Genomic DNA, 17,719 nt, shown 5'->3' on the forward strand with positions numbered 1-17,719 from the left:
TGAAAGAAGGCAAACAGACACAGTGTTCTGAGCAAAGGGTGCAATGGGCCACTGATTTGAGCGGGTCTTTCTCCACCGTGCTCTGCGGAAAGGGGCCTCCTGGAAAGGCAGGGTCTGAGACCTCATCCTTTTTGTTTTAGGTTCTACCTTATTTGAAAATGTTTGGATATCTCTGACAGACTCAAGGTGGGACAGGATTAAGACAGATGACAAAGAAAGAATCCCGGGGCCCCAGAGAGGGCACACGACAGAGGACAGAAGTCTGGTTGTGTGAGAGTGTGGCTGAGGGGATAGTAGGCAGCTAACGCAAGATCTCTTTGATTCAGCTCTTTTGGCACGAGGGATGTCTTAGGGGACATGGCTGTGTGTGTGTGTGTGTGTGTGTGTGTGTGTGTGTGTATGCACCTGTGCATACCTGGGGACATTTCAACACATCCCCCCAGACGCGCACACACCCCAAAACAGCCATGTGTCTAAGAAACTGCATCTTGGGATCCCAGGCCAACGGGGTCTGTGGTGACCACAGCTGACAGTAACACTAGAGGGAGACAGCCTCACTCTCCCTGCTCTGCACCCAGAAAGAACACGGCTGGATCAAAGCAGTGCTCCTGGCAGAGCACAGACACCTCTGGGCCCCGAGGGTGGCCTGTTTTCAATCACACCACGCGGGCACCTGCAATAACAATTGGAGAGAATGAGACACACACCCACACCCTGTGTGTATGGCTCTGATTTGGGTTATTTCCTCTCCTCTTAACTGGTGCCTCCAGTGGGTGAGAAGTGAGCTGGGAGGTTGATTCCCTCAGCCCCGAGATGCCTGGACTTGAGGCGGCCAGAGCAGCCTTGCCGGTGTGCCACACAAACATTTTCACTATGCCACAATCTGCAAAGAACTGGAAACCCATGACCTTTGCCCCCAAACTGTGTCCTTGGACTTGAGCGTCAGCATCACCCTCAGGCCCCATCATCCCCGTCCTGCTGAATGGAACCTGCTTGTTAAGGTCCCCAGGGGATTGATGACATCCAAGTCTGAGGAGCATGACCAGAGACCACAGTAACTAGGAGTGACCTCTTGGGTTAGTTCCCTGAGGTTGTCAAGGGAAAAGGGCTCAGGTGAAGAAGAAAGACCCTGATCACAGCATGAAAGATCGGGCTCATCCTAATTTAATTTGAATATTGAAAGCAGTTGCACCCAAAGCTGGGTGGTACAGGTTAAGGATAAGTGCTGTTTTCTGCAGGTGGTGCAAACGCAGGAGACTGAGCCCATCCACCGTGAAGCACAAGACATAGGCATGTGGGCTGGACCTAATGCCACAAGGCCGAGTCCTCCCAAGGAACTTCCCTTCCCAAGATGCAGGGGAGCTACCTTATACAGAGGGAACACACATTGCCACTTCCTACGGCCTCCTGAAAATACATCACTCCTCTTCCCTTCTCCTGAACGTTGAATGGGTGACTGTTGAAAGTGAAAGGAATTAATGCACAATTTTAAAGCGTCTAAAGAATTTTGATTACATGAAGTTGAATTCTCCAACTGGTCATTTGGTTGACTCTGCAAAAGGGCAGTTTGAGGGTTCACTGGCAGATGGTAATGGATCAGGAGGGAGAGAGGAGAGAGGGAAGGAGGGAAGGAGGGAGGGGGGGAGGGAAAGAGGTAGAAGAGGGCAGAGTCCAGCATAGAGACACCCAGAACTAACTGCCTCTGTGCCCCTCTGGTCTCTGACAACACAGCAGCCTCACAGCAGGCAAGTGTCCTATCCTTCAGGGCCTGACAGCACTCGGGGTTTCCTGAAAAGTCAGTGCACACAACACACACCGTCTTCCAGCAGATGTGACCTGCAGCTTCCTTGGCCTGAGCTGAGACCCCCTGAGGGACACTGGGCCCGGGCTCCTGCCAAGCACCCCAGAACCTGCACAGTTCACACCTCCTCCCCAGGCCCAGTGCTAGGCAGAAAGGGTCGGAGCCGGGGGATCCCCTGCTCTTGGGCTTGGAGGCGGGGTGGGTGCAGGCTTAGCCATGGCGAGCCAGGGGAACTGCAGCGTCCAGCAGAGCTGCTGAGCCCGGGCTGCTGAGGAGATTCCTTGGGATAGGGGTTCTCCTATTTTACACCAGCCCCAGGCCACAGATGATGATCACTCGTGTGGTGCTACCCCATACAATCCCCCGCACTGCACCTCTTTTCTCTACCCTTCAAAAGGCCATGTGGGGTGATATTTTCATTGGGAAATCTGTCATTCAGTTTCTGGAACCTCAGTGCTTTTCTTACCATGCGGCTCAGGACCATCCCGACACTGGCCCTGTGAGGGAGAAGGATGGCGCTGGGTCTTGCTGAGCGACCATCCAGGTCTGCCTGCCTCATGACAGTGGGGCAGGGAACTGGGCTGGGACTCAGAATGGGGGGGGGGGTGTCCCCTTGTCACCTTTGACCAACTATGGGGCCCGTCATCTTCCCTCTGTGTCTCTCACTGGACTGAAGCGATCTCTACGGTCCCTTTCAACTTCTAAAGCTATTGTGTTATTTCTCTTTCTATGTCATGTGGCCTGTGAACTTGTGTCTTCAAGAAGTTCATGCTAAGAACAATCATGGTCTTCTGCATCCAATATACAGGATAATAGCAGAGTAAAAATCAGAACCCTCTACGTGATGGAACTTCAAACCAGTCCACGCTCATTTTAACATCAGTGAGAGTGTCTGGTAGCATTTCTAAGACAGGAGGGACCATATGTTTAACCCTCCCATCTATCCATTTTAACTTTAAAAATAAATAAGTAAATAATATGATGAGGTTCCCATAATATTCTAAGGCAGCCAAAGCTCTCCAAGAGTTTTTTTCCAAAGTCTATAAGGAAGTCAGCATCCTCAGCTGCTAAAAACATGAACTATAGATGTGTCTGGTGGTTAAAGGAGGTTTTTTTTGAGATTGAATAAATAAAATTACTGCCAATAAGAAACTGCAATAATACTAATATACCAGGATGTGGGAATTATCTATAACTCAGTCCTGATAATTTATGTCTACATATCCAGAAGAGGGCAACGTGGATAACTCAGCAGTTTCCAAATGTTATTTCCTGCCAATCCTTACAGAAAATCTCATTAAAAGTCCAAATAGGTGAGAAGATACTCTGACATCTTCCCACACTGAACCTCAGATGGTAGGTAGCTTCTTAAGTGCCACTTGAATAAATGTATGGTAATTAACGGCCCAGAAAGAGGAAACGACTTGCCAAGCCCGCATACCCAGCCAGCGGCAAAGCTGAACTGCCATCTGGGTCGTGACCACTCCTCCCGGCCCACCCAGCCAGGGTCAGCCATGTGGAGAACCCCCAGAGGAGCCCGTGGGTGGCTCGCATGCAGGCGGGACACAGCTGAGGGAGCTCCAGAAGCTGATTCTCCTCCATCCACAGAGCTGCCTCACAGACTGACCTTCAGAGAAGCCCCCTAACCCAGAGCTCGCCCTGGTCACCCAGCCCCTCCGTGGTGTGGTGTGACACGAATACAGGATGATAGGCCCAAAAGGGGAAGTGCTTCCACCAGCAAAGGTCGGCCCAGTACCTGGTTAATGAGGAAGTTTAAAGGTGGCTGAGCTACGCTAAGGGGACCCTCGAGCAGGACAATTAAACAAAGAAAGCCATGAGCAACATGAAAGGGAACCCCACCACTGCACCCGTCAGCTCCCGCTGAGACAAACCGAAGGGCCACGGCACACAGTCCGATGACACGAAGCCAGCACGGGCTTGCAAGGTCTGTCTCAGAGTCAGCAGGATTTTAGTCCTGGGTGACACTCCGAGCCACAGCCAAGAAAGGCACTTCACTGGAGGCATCTTTGCCTTCTCTGTCCCTTTTTTCTTTCTAAAACCTTGAGATGGATGCACCAAGCCAGTGTAAAATATCTGTTTTCCTCTCATTTGTTTCTTCCTTTGGAAGGAAAACAAAATTATCATGAAAGTCTCTACCATTTTATAATATATCATAATTTTCAAAGTGCTTTCATTCAATTCTCATGGAATTTCATTCATTCATTCATTCAATATGTGTGTAATGCTGAGATCCAGATACTATTCTAAGTACTAGGGATACAGCAGGGCAGCAGTCCCCAACCTTTTTGGCACCAGGGACTGGCTTCGTGGAAGACAATTTTTCCACAGACGGCGGGGTGTGGGGTGATGGCTCAGGCGGTAAGGCGAGCGATGGGGAGCTGCACGTGAAGCTTTGCTCGCTCGCCTGCCGCTCACCTCCTGCTGTGCGGCCCGGTTCCTAACAGGCTGCGGACCAGGGGTTGGTTGGGGACCCCTGCAGCAGTGAACAAGGCAGGGCAAAAACTTCTGTACCATTTCACAGATGAGATGACTGAGGCTCACAGAAGCTAAGTGCTTTGTCCACAGGCACAGTCCTAATATGTGCCAGATGGAGAAGTAAATTCAGATCTTCTAAATCTAAAGTCATTTTCCCCCATTACCACTCACCCTTATATGTCCCTTCTGTGGGTTTTTAAAATATATATATATATATATATATATACGCATTATGCTACTGCAGAAAAGCAAAATATTTTTGTGCTTTGGGATTTGGAACTTAAGTATCAGTGGCCAGCTCACATTTCTGACTTCAAACATGGCTCTGTTCATACTGAAGATGGAGAAACTCCCTGAGCGATGAAGCTGGGCTTATCCTGTGCCCTGGAGTCCCCAGCAGATCCGCTGGTGCAGAAAATAGCAGCACAAAGGCTCCTGCTTGGATGAATTTGCTAAACTTTGAACCAATCTGAAAAGGGCCTGGAAGCACCAGTTTCTCTCAACTGCAGGTGTCCCTCTGAATGGTTCATCCATGGGTCATCCCAGCTTGACTGTGAGTCACTTTAATCACATAGTCAAAGCCACAACTGGTGGAGAGCAGAACTTATCCATGAAGGGTGTTTTCATTTAGAGGGAAAGAGAACTAGTACTTTTGGAGCACGGGACACCCTTAGGGCTGGATCCAGATACTCTGGGAGGTTTTGAAAAGTCAAAACCGTGGGGTAGGAGAGAGGAAAAAGACAGCGTTGGGAGAATTGGGAATGAAATCAGAGGGAGTGCTATTTTACACAAGGCCCTCAGCTCTGTGTCTGTCTGTGCAGGCTGTGCCCCACACTGTATTTACATAGTAAACTACGGTGTCTACAGCCCATAACATTACCTCCAATAATGAAAAGGTTCCACTTGTCACTAACATTTGAATTAACCAGACAAGACAGTCTCAGCTGATGCAATGTAGCCTCTCAAGCCTAGTACCTGGGAGAAGACGAAGAAAACACACACACACCATGTCCCTTGCATCTCCCCATTCCCTGCCACTAAAGTGGGTCAAACACCCTCTTTTTCCTAGAACTTCCTCCCTATTTTCTGTTTCCCAGGCTAAAGTACATGGCCTAATACAATTAAAGAAATGGGTGGGGAAATAGCCTTCTAATATTTAAAATGGAAAATTTTTAATACTCTCCCCCTCTTGGTTTATCCATCCTGTATCTTGAGTATTTGTGTGTTTCTCAGATGCGGGGGCCTCTCAGTGGTGAAAATAACAAGCCCTAATTCATGATGTCTGCCGACTTCCACGGTGTAAACACGCCCACTGGGGCCCATTTCAAGCTACCGATGTGATGTCACTGAACACAGGGTTGGGAAGAGATGACATCATCTGCTTCCACAGGCTCCGGCACACCACAAGACTCGGAATTTTACACTGTCTCAAAATGCGAAGCTACCTCTCTGCTCTTTCCCTCTCCAATTCTTCATATCGATGAAGCTTTAACAAGTACTGCTTCCACGTAGGAAATGGCCTCCAAAGGTCAGAACCGGTGCACTAAAGCCAATGAGTGTCGCTATATGGATGACCAAGGCACCAGCTGACTCAACAGAATATTAATATGATGGAATTTGCCTGCTCAATAAAATTAATTAAAGGTCTTTTGCATCTCCCACCCACTCTCAAACTCTGACTTCTGCATCTGCTTCCAACTCTCAAACTTACATAGTACCTGGTACACATTAGGAGGAAGGGAGGAGAGAAGGGAGGGAAGGAGGAAGAAAAAAAGGGAATGTGAGAACAAGCTATATCGAGAAAAGGATCTATAATTAATGCAATGAGCAAAGAGCCAAGAAGTTCTGAAGCAGACAGACCAATAGTAAGATAATGTCCTTTGGTTTCTAACATTAATTGGGAAGATAAATAATATAGTCTTCTTTGATCATAATCTTTTGCAAGTCCACTGCTCTGAAACTATTTCCTGCAAACATCTCTCTAACGTTTTTAGCATTAGCAGAAGCCGGTTAAAATTCCCCTAATTTTATTACCTAAAAACCCAAGAGTAGGTAATTATGCTTCCTGATGACAAAATACAAAATGTTGAGCATGCCCAATTACAGAGAAACATTGAAATGTTGAATAGGAGAAAAAAAATCTATGACAGTTCTATAGTCACAGTAGGAAATGTAGCTCATTTAACCAGAGAAGATAAAAATGAATGTCTTCCGGAAAGCCCTTAATAGCCTTTAAGGTCTTTTCAATTAATTTAACCATGAATAACTTTCTTTTAAAATTACTTGAAATTTTCCATTTTAGATATTAGAAAGCTATTTTCCAGCTCATTTTTAGAATTGTATTAGGCCGTGTACTTTACCCTAGGAAACAGAATTGCTTTATCTTCACATCCCGGCAGTCACAAAGCCCTGTCTTCTAAGCACAGTTAGAGCAGCTGTCTGAGACATCAGGAACCAAGGGGGTTGCTGTGGTCATTCTTCAGTTCAACCTGCTCCTTCAAAGGCTCCTGTTCCCTGAAGAACAATGTCTAAATACCTTGGCAGAGTGTTCCAGACAGACTCTAAATGCCTACATGTACCCCTGCGGACCAGCACAAAGTGCTCACAAAAGCCACCAGCAAGCGAGGTCAGAGTCCACAAGGGGAAGTCAGACACCAGGAAGAGGAAAGACAAGCCCCAGATCTGATGGATCAAAAAGGGGGTGGGAGTGGGGCCATGGAACCAAGCGTTCAGAACTGGAAGATAAAATCAAGAGAAAGCAGCTGGAGTCAAACAAGAGGCGTGTCCTGAGAGGTTGCCTGGAATACTGCCCAGCGGGCGAGGCTCGCTGTCAGAGGCCAGCAGAGGTCCCACGCTGGGCTTGTGTACTGGGGGGCGGGTGGAGGAGGGATGGAAACATAAACTACAAGGGGATGCACAGCTGCAATGTGTGCCATTCTGTCTCATGCCTCTCTGCCTTTGCATATGCTGTTCCCTCCACCCAGAATGTCATTCCTGCTTTTAGCACCTAACAAACCTCTCTTCCTACAACCCCCAGTGCTCAAGAGTTCTTCCTCTGTGGTTTCCCCCATCATTGTCTCCTTCGTGCCACCTCTTATCTCGCGCACACTTTGTCTCTAGTACCCAACAAGCATAAGATTTGTACACAGCAGGTGCCTAATAAGTGCTTGTTGCATGAATAATGAATGAATGAAAAACTAAGGATAGCTTATACTGAATTTAATAGGTCTTGTTAGAAAGATCTATTGATATTGACAGTAGTGAGATCAAAGGGTCAGGAAAGGTACTTGGCTTCTCCCCTGAGTCATCAAACAGTCCCTAGCTGGACACTGCCATTGTCTTGTATTCCTGAAACAATAAGGGGAGAGTAAATACTTTCAGCTGGAAAGGGAATGAAATCAAACAGCTACAGATTCCCTGGTAGCAGAGTCAAAGGTTTGATACCCGATACTCAAATGATGATGGCTTTCAGCCAATGGAGCACATGAAAAATACCAGAGAACCTACTGGAATGGGCAGTCTTCTAGACCTCTCCAGGCTGAGGATCAGACTCACCAGACAGATTCCTAAGCCCACCTTGAAGATTCTGATACAATAGGTTTGGGTCAAGGCATCTGTATTTTTCAAAAACTCCCCTAAGTGATTCTGATAATTTAGAAATCACTGGATAGTTGTGTCTAAGCCACTGATGACATGATTTGTGGTGTGCATGACTGAAAGTTACCAAGGAGAAGGGTTGCTGTCTACCTGGTAGGTCAGAGATAGTCTTAATAAATAATAGTTGAACCTACTACGCATTTACTTGGATTATCTCATTTAATCCTCCCAAAAAGCATATAACAGTAGGGGCTGGTATTGTGTCCATTGTACAGGACAGACACAAGCTTGGAGAGGTTAAGAGACTTACCAGTTACTAAGTGACAGAGGTGGAATTCAACTCCTGGCAGTTTATTCTAGAGGCCGTGTTCTTAAACACTGTGCAGTGCAAGCCCTTTGCTGAAGTGTGTGGGCAGAAAGCAATACCCTAAAACACAATGTCTTAGAGATGAGGCCAGTGCACTTGAAGTGGCTTCAATGTGCATTGCCTCTGGACCATTCTGTCCCCTAACTCATAGGAACTGGTGGTTTTGATCAATCTTGGGCATTCCTGTATCTTTCTGTCTCACTGGGTCTTATTTATCTTTGCATCCCTCAAATACAGCACAATGCCTGGCCCATAATTTATATTAATAAATGTTTGTTGAATTTAAAACAATTGGCTTCCATGATTGTGATGAACGCTATGTGACAAAAGCCAAGAACCTCCCTTCATCACAGCTCTTTGTGCTGCACTGGCCATGGTGAGATGACTAAAACATGTGACTCAGCTATACAGCAGGAGGTGCAGGAACTCAGTGTGTGATTGCTGGGTGAGCTCTCAAGGGAAGCACACGCTTGCCACCTGTGTGACTGTGTCTCAGACAAACCTGGAAGGATCTGGGGTCCCAGTGAAGTAGTGAATGCATGGCGAGCTTCTGTTCTGAGGCAGAACAGACACTACACTGGCTGTGGTAAGGAAAGACTCGGAGTCTATACAGACTCCACTGGCTTTGTCCCGTAAGATGTCAATCATAGTCTGCACAGTGATGCTTTCTGTAAAGAAAAGAGAGAGAGAGGAGGCAAGCTGTAACCAAAATCCATCAGTCCTTTCCCTTTTTAGTAACAGAACCCCTGAAATTACAGCTGGGAACAGAACTGCCCAAGTAGGGACTATATTTCCCAGCTTCCCTTGTGGCTAGATGTGGTCACGTGATAGATCCTGACCAACGGGAGGTGAGCAGAAATTATGTGTGCAACTTCCCCATTACATCCATAAAAAGGAATGTTTGCCCTTCACTTTTTTCCCTCCCTTCCTGCTGGCTGGGAGATGCCAGTGAGTGGACCACAAAAGGAAGTCACGTGTTGAGGCAGAATAACCCACCCACCCTGGACTGTCCATATACATCTGGATTGTAACATGGGAGAGAAATAAATTTCCATTTTCTTTAAGCCACATTATTCTGGGGTCTCTGTGTTACAGCACTTAGCAATTCCTCAACTAGTACAGTACGCGACAGAATGGTATTCATGAGAAAGTATGCAATCTATGCAGGGCACCAAGCAAGCTCTCTGGTACAATCTTGCCGGTTAGAGTCAACACTATATTTGGAGAATGACCTCCCTGCAGTGGGAAATAGACACAGAGAAGTATTTAGAATATTTAGAGCCATGAGGACTATTGGCTCTGACTTCAGATAAACGGACTAACAAATCTTTCACTACACAGGATCCTGGTTCAACGTTTTCTCCCTCTGTTTATAATTCATTGAAACACTATTTTCTCAGTGTGTTCACAAAGATCAAATCAGAGCATCACATAGAGAAAAGGTGCCTTAAACTTCACTACCACGACTCACATCCTCTTCGTAAATCTCTATGAGTAACACATCACAGCTAAAGATGTTAACAGTAAGTCCTTCTGTTCTTCAACTATCCAGGATTCAAACTTCCTCACTGTTTCATAAATGAGTTTACTGATTTAAACCAGGATCCAACAGGTTGATAATGTCTCTTAAAACTCTTTTAATCACTGCGTCTCATTTTTCCCCCTTGCATTTTATTTGTTGGGCCATTTCTCCTGAGTTTCTCACACACTGGACTTTGCAAGATGGACTTTGCAGATGGTGTTATGAATATTTTCCTCCATCCTCTGTATTTCTGGTAGACTAGTAGCTAGATCCAGAAGCTTCATCAGATTTACGTTTGATATTTTGGCAGGACTACCTTACAACTGGTATTATATACTTTTACCAAGCTAGGTTTTTTAACTTAAAAATTTTTAGGGTTTTTTGTAAAGTTCCCGTTTTTAAATGGATACTTTCTTACCTTCCTACCCAGAATATATGAATTAAGGTCTATAGCACAAGTCCTAAAGCGTTCTTCTAGATTGAGTCAGCCAACTTTTTCTTAAAGAACCAGATAGGAAATATGTTAAGCTTAAGGGCCCTATAATCTCTGCCATAACTTACCTGTCGCAGATGCTCAACTCTGCCATGTAGCATGGAAGTAGCCATAAGCAATAGGTAAATAAATGGATGTGGCTGTGTTCTAATGAAATTGTATTTACAAAACAGGCAGCAGCCAACAAGTTATAGTTTGCCAACTCCTGTTCTAAATGACCAATGGCAAATATAAAACGTGGCCACTGTGTTCATGTGGAAGGGTTTTCCACTCACGCATAAAAGTAACAAGCTATCCAGTCACCCACATTTACCTAAACATGGATTCTGACTAAGTCAATACTGGGTGGAAGATAGAGGGTTCATGAAAGGAATTCAGTTCAACAATTTGACTCAACAAATGTTCATGGAACAAAGGACTATAACAAGCCTCACAAGGGGATCCTAAGATGAGTAAAAGACAACACCCCTGATGTCAAGACTCAGCAGGCTAACAGGAGAGGAAAATATATGAAGAAGATAAGTCAAATATACAAATGCTGAGGTATAAGCAAGGCTGGAATAAGTATCAAAAAGACAAGCATAATGACATCAGCATTTAAAGGAGAAATAGGAAAAGGAAACATCCATGGATGAGAAAGCATCATGTAAAATTAAATGCAAGTTGTCATCTTGCCTGCACAGCAAGGACTTTAGCACAAGTCGGTCTCTAAATACAAGGTCTATTCTCTACTCTTCCTCTCTGCTCATTCTCCTAAGTTCAAACAAGGTCTCTGAAATAGCTGCAAGACGAAGGGTATGAGAGGGAGAATTGTAAGGGATACACTAACTCACCTTCTTGCTTTTCTAAGCTGTCTTTGCCTGAACAGCAGGCTAGATGGTCATCAGCTGGAGAAAAAACTTCAGAAAAATTGAACTCGTCCTCTCCCGTCCACCAGCCTTGACTCTGAGCGTAACTCCTGAGTTCAGGATGCTCTGCGTCGATCTTGGTCATGAGCGAAAGCTGATTGCAAATGCACTTGACTCCCTCTGTAGAGAGTGCAAAACCCGGTTATTTAGAAATAGACTTACAAAGACTTAGTCACGAAATGGAAATTTACAGGGCATCTCTCCCCTGCAACTTGCCTCTAACTATAGGGAGGAATGGATTCCGTTTTTGAAGAGAGAAACAGACGATCCTTGGTTCTAAGATTTCCCAGAACGTGTGACCAGTCCTGACACATTTTATCACATTTTCAATGAGCAACAGTCACTTGATCTGGCGAACTAAACCCCAAGCATTTACTACTCACAAGAGAAGTGAAAGGTTCTTTGAAAGAGGTACTGTGCTACTAACAAGACTCACGAACGTCGCAGCTCCAGAGATTCCTCCTCCCCAACTTAGTCTCACCCCACCTGAAGGAGCAGTTTACACTACTGCCCTCTGCTCAAATATATATATAGCTTTAAAAAAAATAAAATAAAATATGATACTTCTTCATTCAAATTTTTTTCAGGTCCCAACATTTAGAAAAACACAGTAGCCCTGATAATGAATTGTTTTATTTATTTATTTATTTAGGCCACACTGCACAGCTTATGGGATCTTAGTTCCCCGACCAGGGATTGAACCCGGGCCCCTGGCAGTGAGAGCACGGAGTCCTAACCACTGGACTACCAGGGAATTCCCGATAATGGATTGTTTTAAATTAATGGAATGTGCGTGCAAATATACATGTGTCTGGGTGCATGTGTGTGCACACGGGTGTGCATGAGGTTGAGAAAAATCTCTGGGACTTTGTTTCTGTAACTAAGAATTGGGACCTGCCCCTAGGCAAACAGTCAATATGAAATGTCAGGTGTGTGCTTCCCAAGCATTGACATCCTTCACTCCAGGCTCAGAAAACCCCCGTTCCTCTCTAGAAGTAGAAGCCCAGAAAGGAGAGGCACTCCAGAGGCTACACGTGAAGCACAGAGTGTCTGCAACAGCAGCATCACTCCTGTAAGTCCAGGCACCATGGCCTCAGCTTTTCCCGTCCTCGAAACTCTCCACCGGCCACCCCACTCACCTGTGATTCTCTCCGCAGCCCAGTACTTCCCCACGGTCTCCAGCACCCAGGCTTCCCCACTGTCCACGATCAGATATGCACTTTGGAAGCTGTGGTAGGAGTTTGCATCTTCATAATAATTCCCGCCTTGTCCATGTTCTTCCAACAAGGCGACGATGACATCTAAGGCTTCTTTAGCTGTTGCCCCTCTCTCTAAACCAAGCCTGCAGTAAGAAAACCAAAAGCATACCTCTGTCATTTCTCACCACCTCATTATCAGCATAGGAACCAAAGGCTGGGACGGGGCTGAGTTATGAAGAACGCCAACGTGTGTATCTATGTTAAACACTCAAGCCAATACGCAAACAGATAAACAGCACTTGAACTCAGATACACAACTGTCACACATGCGGTTCAAAATCATGGAGGCGCTTTCTGTCTTTGGACGCCCCCCTTGCATAGAGAGACAGGAGTCAGGAGCCCAGTGGCTTCTCCCTCTTGAAAGGAAGCTCGGCCACCTCTCTTTCTCTTTTCTAATTCTGACTCCCCTGAAGCTGGTCAGCTCAGTTGCAGCCCTTAGCAAGACCCCCTCTCTGTGGCTTTTTCTTCCTCCTGCCCCTGGGCAAAAGGAAACCTCTGCCCAGCCCAGCCTTGACCTCTATTATTCTACACCAGATATTTTGATTAGTAATAAAAGTGTTCCACAGCCAGCCATTGTCCTCTGTGCATATAATTCACTCACGATCTCATTAGCAATGGGCGGCTGGTTCGTACATGATCAGTCCTTTTTCTACATATTCTCCTCCTACCTATCAGCACACCTCTACTGGTGTGGCTTACAGCTTCAGTCATCCAAAAGGACATATTTCTTTCAAAGTGAAACAGCAGTCCCCTCCCAGCCCTTCCAATTAATAGACCCCTTAAAGCAGGCACAGAGACTGCCCTCTGTGTGACCCTGAGCAAGTTCCATAATATACTTGAACTTCAGTTTTATGTCACCTGTAAAATAAATACCTACATCACTGAGTACTATGAGGATGGGTTTTATGAGACAATGAACACGAAAAGACATGGCTCTAGGGCCCAGCACCAAGTACGTGATCAGTAAGTTTCCAGACACAGCACACTATGGCAGAAAAACAAATGACTCAGAGATAAAGGGACCTCAGTTCTAATTCTGGTTCTGCTATCCACTGGGAGTAAACTTTCCGAACCTTGATTTTCTCATCTGTAAAGTGAAAACCGTACTACTTCCCTCTCAGGCTGACTTGAAAGAAGATGGCATGTAATGGGTGCTCGGTAAATGTCTGTTTATTCATCTCTTCATTCAACTTGTAATTCTGGTGGCAGAAGCACAGAACAGAGCAATGAGCCAGTGAAGATGATAGCAGAGGCCAGTCCTGGGCGAGTTTTCAACTTGAGATGCAATCATTATTAAAATTCACCCAGCTTGATTCTTCCTGAAGGGACGTTTCACTGTGCTGCCGGATAGTGCAACTCTGTGCTCTGGTCTTATCTTTGCAAGAGGCTTATTTTCATAGGTAATTATATATCAATTCATTTGGCATTTCTCAGTTTAAGCTTATTTAGGGAGACTTGGTGACTAGGCAATGCTTTGAGAAGCTGAAGCCTGAGACTTCATGGGAGTGATAAAAGAATAAACTCGTTAGAAGATGGAATTAGTGGACTCTTCTGTTGGTCAGTGCCATCTTCTCCAAAAAGGAGTGGAGGAAATAAGCGCTCACCTTACCTTGAGGATCCAGGGCAAACAAGTGTGCTGTGAGTACCTCTCACAGCCCAGAGCTGGGCACACAGGAGGGCCCCTGCTTTCCACAGGTCCCTGGTGGCCCCTGGTTACACCGTCTTATGTACGTATTCCAGGGAGAACCCTGTGCCCAGGGTCTTTGCAGGGCCCCAACTTACCCGTGCAAATGTGTGCTAGGAGCCTGTGAATACCCAGCTGGGGCAATAGTGCCACCTTTGGAAGCTGTGACTTCTCTTGTGCAGTTTCTAACTTACTCTCCTGCTGTTCTGCCTGTTTGGGTCCCACGCTGAGATTCCAACACACGTGCCCTCCCACACTGACTCTGATGCCCTCTGCACGGCATCTGCAGGGGCGCCTCAGCGCTCATCCACAGACACGATTCTGATTATACCCCTCATGCCAGGACCATGGGGAAAAGATATGCCTTTGTCCCACCTGACCACTCCCTTGCGGTCTCTCTGCCATGGGCTGAGAACAGGACAACTGCCAGAGCTGTGAATGACAGCGGGTTACACCCTCTCCGCCTGAGACTCAGAGGTACAAATGCACCAGGCTATGGTGATCCAGGCCACGAGTCTCCCAACACTGAGGCCTGTTTTAAAGCTTTTCATGACAGCTTCCCCTCCCAGATGAGGCAGATTCATCTGATGCAAAATAAGAACAGAGCCTTTCTGGCCCCCATGCCTACTTTCACTTCGGGGGCTACACCTCACTATGGGCTTGACTGGAGCAGAAAAAGGGATGAAATTAACTGGGCCAATGTTAGAGTCTCGCTCTGACATCAACCTTCAGTGCAATTCAAATCCTTCCGAGTGTGTGTTTGGTCCGGGTTTTTCTGGGTCTTGGAGTTAGATGTTCCCAAATTCAGATCCTTATTTTTTATGGGAAATCCTGGAGAAAATCCCTCTTTGGGGCCCGTGACCTTTTCACTGGCATGGCAAGCTCACTGCGCCCATTCCTGAAAGGTTAACACAGCTCACTAAGGAAGATGAGCACCGTGTGTTCTCCCCTAATGCAGGCCCTTGTGTTTAGAAACTCAGCTTGCTTGTCTTTTTGACACCTATGTCTCCATTAATTAGGGAGACCCCTGTGTCTTTGAATCCCAATTAGGTAAAACCAAGTTATAACTAGATTTATCGTGGATATATAACCACTGCCCGGGGGAAAGTGATAAAAATAGTCAACTCCCCTCCCCTTTTAGGGATGAGCTTGGTGTTCCTATAGGGATGTAGATGCAAATAATCTTCCTTCTCCCCCACAAATCCAGGGGTCTGAAAGGCCCCTCTTGGTTCATGATTTTTTGGACATCGAACGATTCCCAGCCTCTAGCCAGAGGGAAAGAAGCAGGAGGGGAAAAAGTGGATGCTAAGGGCTGCATTGATTTGGAAGAAGGATGCGGGAAACCTTTTGACTAACCTCCATCTCTTGGTATCCAGAGCTTCCTGGCTCCTGGAAAGGAGAAGTAACCTGCGATCTAGTACAGACAGGGGTCGCCTCCCTGAGGGGAGCGGGCCCCGGTACACCAGGCTCTGTCGAAGCCTCGGGCAAGTCCCTTAACCTCAATTTCCTGTCTACCAAACAGAAGTAATCAGACCCACTTCACTGGATTGTTGTCAAAGTTAAATGAAATATTCTATGCAAAACGCATCATACAATAGTGTTCGCGAAATAGTAACTCTAATCCACAGGTTCTTTCCTCCTACAGACATTGGCTGGGCCCCCTTTCAGGTCACCTGTGAGTCCTCACACTCCCCACAACCTAAAGACAACCCTTGGCCCTTTCCAGTGATTACACTGGCCTCTTTTCAAGGACTTCTGTGTCTTTTTACATGCTGAGGGTCTGATGGAAAGTGTCCAGAATTATAAGATGCTCTAAGATATTGGGATGGACTGGGTTTTAGTGACAAAGTTAAACGCAAACGGAGCAGCAAAAGTCAGTCTACAGAAGAGAATAGAGCAGTCATGCAAAGGGAAGAAGAGGCGTGAAACCTGAACGAATGCAGTGACGCACGGGGGCCAGCTGTGCCAGCTCGGAGCAGACAGCTCTATATCAAGAATTCCGATCTAGTTGTTAAACCATTGGTAGCCTGAAATCAGTCATCGTGGGAGTATTCACACCATGGAAACCAGAAAAGGCTACAAATCAGAGCTGCCCCCCACCACCCCGCCCCAGTCTGGTTATTAAACATTTACCAGAATGCCACTGATGAATGAGTTCTAAGGGCTTTCTAGTTCTCATCCCAGAGGCCAAGATGCATTATCATGAGAGACAGACCTTGGATTGTAAGAGAGCCCTGACCTCCAGAAAATAAATTCCCATTTTTAAGGCTAGCTCCATTCAGCTTCTTGTTACTTGGTACCAACCTTCTGAAACATGCAAAAGTGGAGTATATGTGTTTATGTGCCTTTTCCCAGGAGAAAGGGATTCGTTGACAGATTCTCACAGAGATCAGTGGATCGAAAGTAGCAGATGTTACTTAACATCATAAACATAAACTGAAAATGAAATATAAAAACAGTATTGCCTAATGCTTGAATTCCCACAGCAAACCTCTAGGAAACACATACAAATTATACTTTTATCTTAAACTCAGTGCCCAATAAAGTGCTACCAACGTTCACTTAACGTCCCTTTGGACTGAGGCTGGATTTGACATGCTGTTGGAAAGCACAAAAGATCAGAATCCACAGAGGGGCAGCCAGCCCTATATAATCTTTGAATAATCAACCCCAGGTCTAGCAAGCACTAGAAATAAAGTGTAAAATGCAAAGAGCTTGCTCTCCCAGGAGTTGTCCAGGAAAGAATTGGCATCCAAGCACAGCAGACAAGCACGGACAGAGGAAGTAGTGATCCCTCCAACAGCAATACCTTGGAGATACTGAGCCCAAACTGAGAGAACACAGCTCACGGACTGAAAGTTTCCTCTAGTGCGCTGGTTCTCGACGCTTCGTGTGTATCGGAAGCACCTGGAGGGCGCTTTCAAGCATGGATTGCTGGTCCCACCCCCCCCAGAGTTGCTGATTCAGGAGGTCTGTGGTGGGGACCCAGAATCTACATTTCAAACAACTTTCCAGGTGATGCCAGAGCTACTGGGTCACCAACCACACCCTGAGACCCACTGCTCCGGAACCTCGCTACTCAAACAGTGCTCTGTGGCGCTTCGGCACCCATCACCTGGGAGCCTCTGAGACATTGATCTAGGAGGCCTTCTGGCTCAGGGGTCACTTTTAGCATTTGGTTAGTATGAACTGACCCCTCACTATCTGACTGGGCTTGGCTGAACTGATGATAGCTTGTATAAAGCTGAGACCCTGAACTCACAAAGAGCCACTCAAGGTGCGGACACCCGCGGCAGGGTCCTCCTCACACACCTGCTTTTTTATTGTCATAACTGGACGTGGGTGGCCAGGGAAGGAGTTAAGGTTAAATGACTATCGTTAAGTTCACCCTATAAGCTACTCCTGACACTTGTTAGTGAACAGACCTTGGTAACTATCACAACCCCAATTACGTGCCAAGTATATCTTCTCGGTCTACATCCCGCAGCGCTGCAGACCCAGGTCAAAGGTATCTTCTTCTTGAAGCATTCCTAAACAGACTCAGTCCATTATCATCTCTGAACATCCAGGGGTGTTTGCTGAGGGCCTGGGA

General features: G+C 46.3%; 1 protein-coding gene across 1 annotated transcript in view; it reads right to left on the reverse strand.

Annotated features, from left to right (window-relative positions):
• The window catches only part of SCRN1 (secernin 1), a 57,421-nt gene that overhangs the window by 6,711 nt on the left and 32,991 nt on the right, over positions 1–17,719 (reverse strand). Inside the window, exons 4-6 of the mRNA XM_061198643.1 lie at positions 12,324–12,526; positions 11,110–11,304; positions 8,764–8,929 (exon numbers count right to left, since the gene is read on the reverse strand). Of these exons, the coding sequence (XP_061054626.1) occupies positions 8,764–8,929; positions 11,110–11,304; positions 12,324–12,526 (564 nt within the window). The remainder of the gene's footprint in view (positions 1–8,763; positions 8,930–11,109; positions 11,305–12,323; positions 12,527–17,719) is intronic.

Source organism: Eubalaena glacialis, chromosome 8, assembly GCF_028564815.1.
Source record: "Eubalaena glacialis isolate mEubGla1 chromosome 8, mEubGla1.1.hap2.+ XY, whole genome shotgun sequence".
Classification (NCBI taxonomy): domain Eukaryota; kingdom Metazoa; phylum Chordata; class Mammalia; order Artiodactyla; family Balaenidae; genus Eubalaena; species Eubalaena glacialis.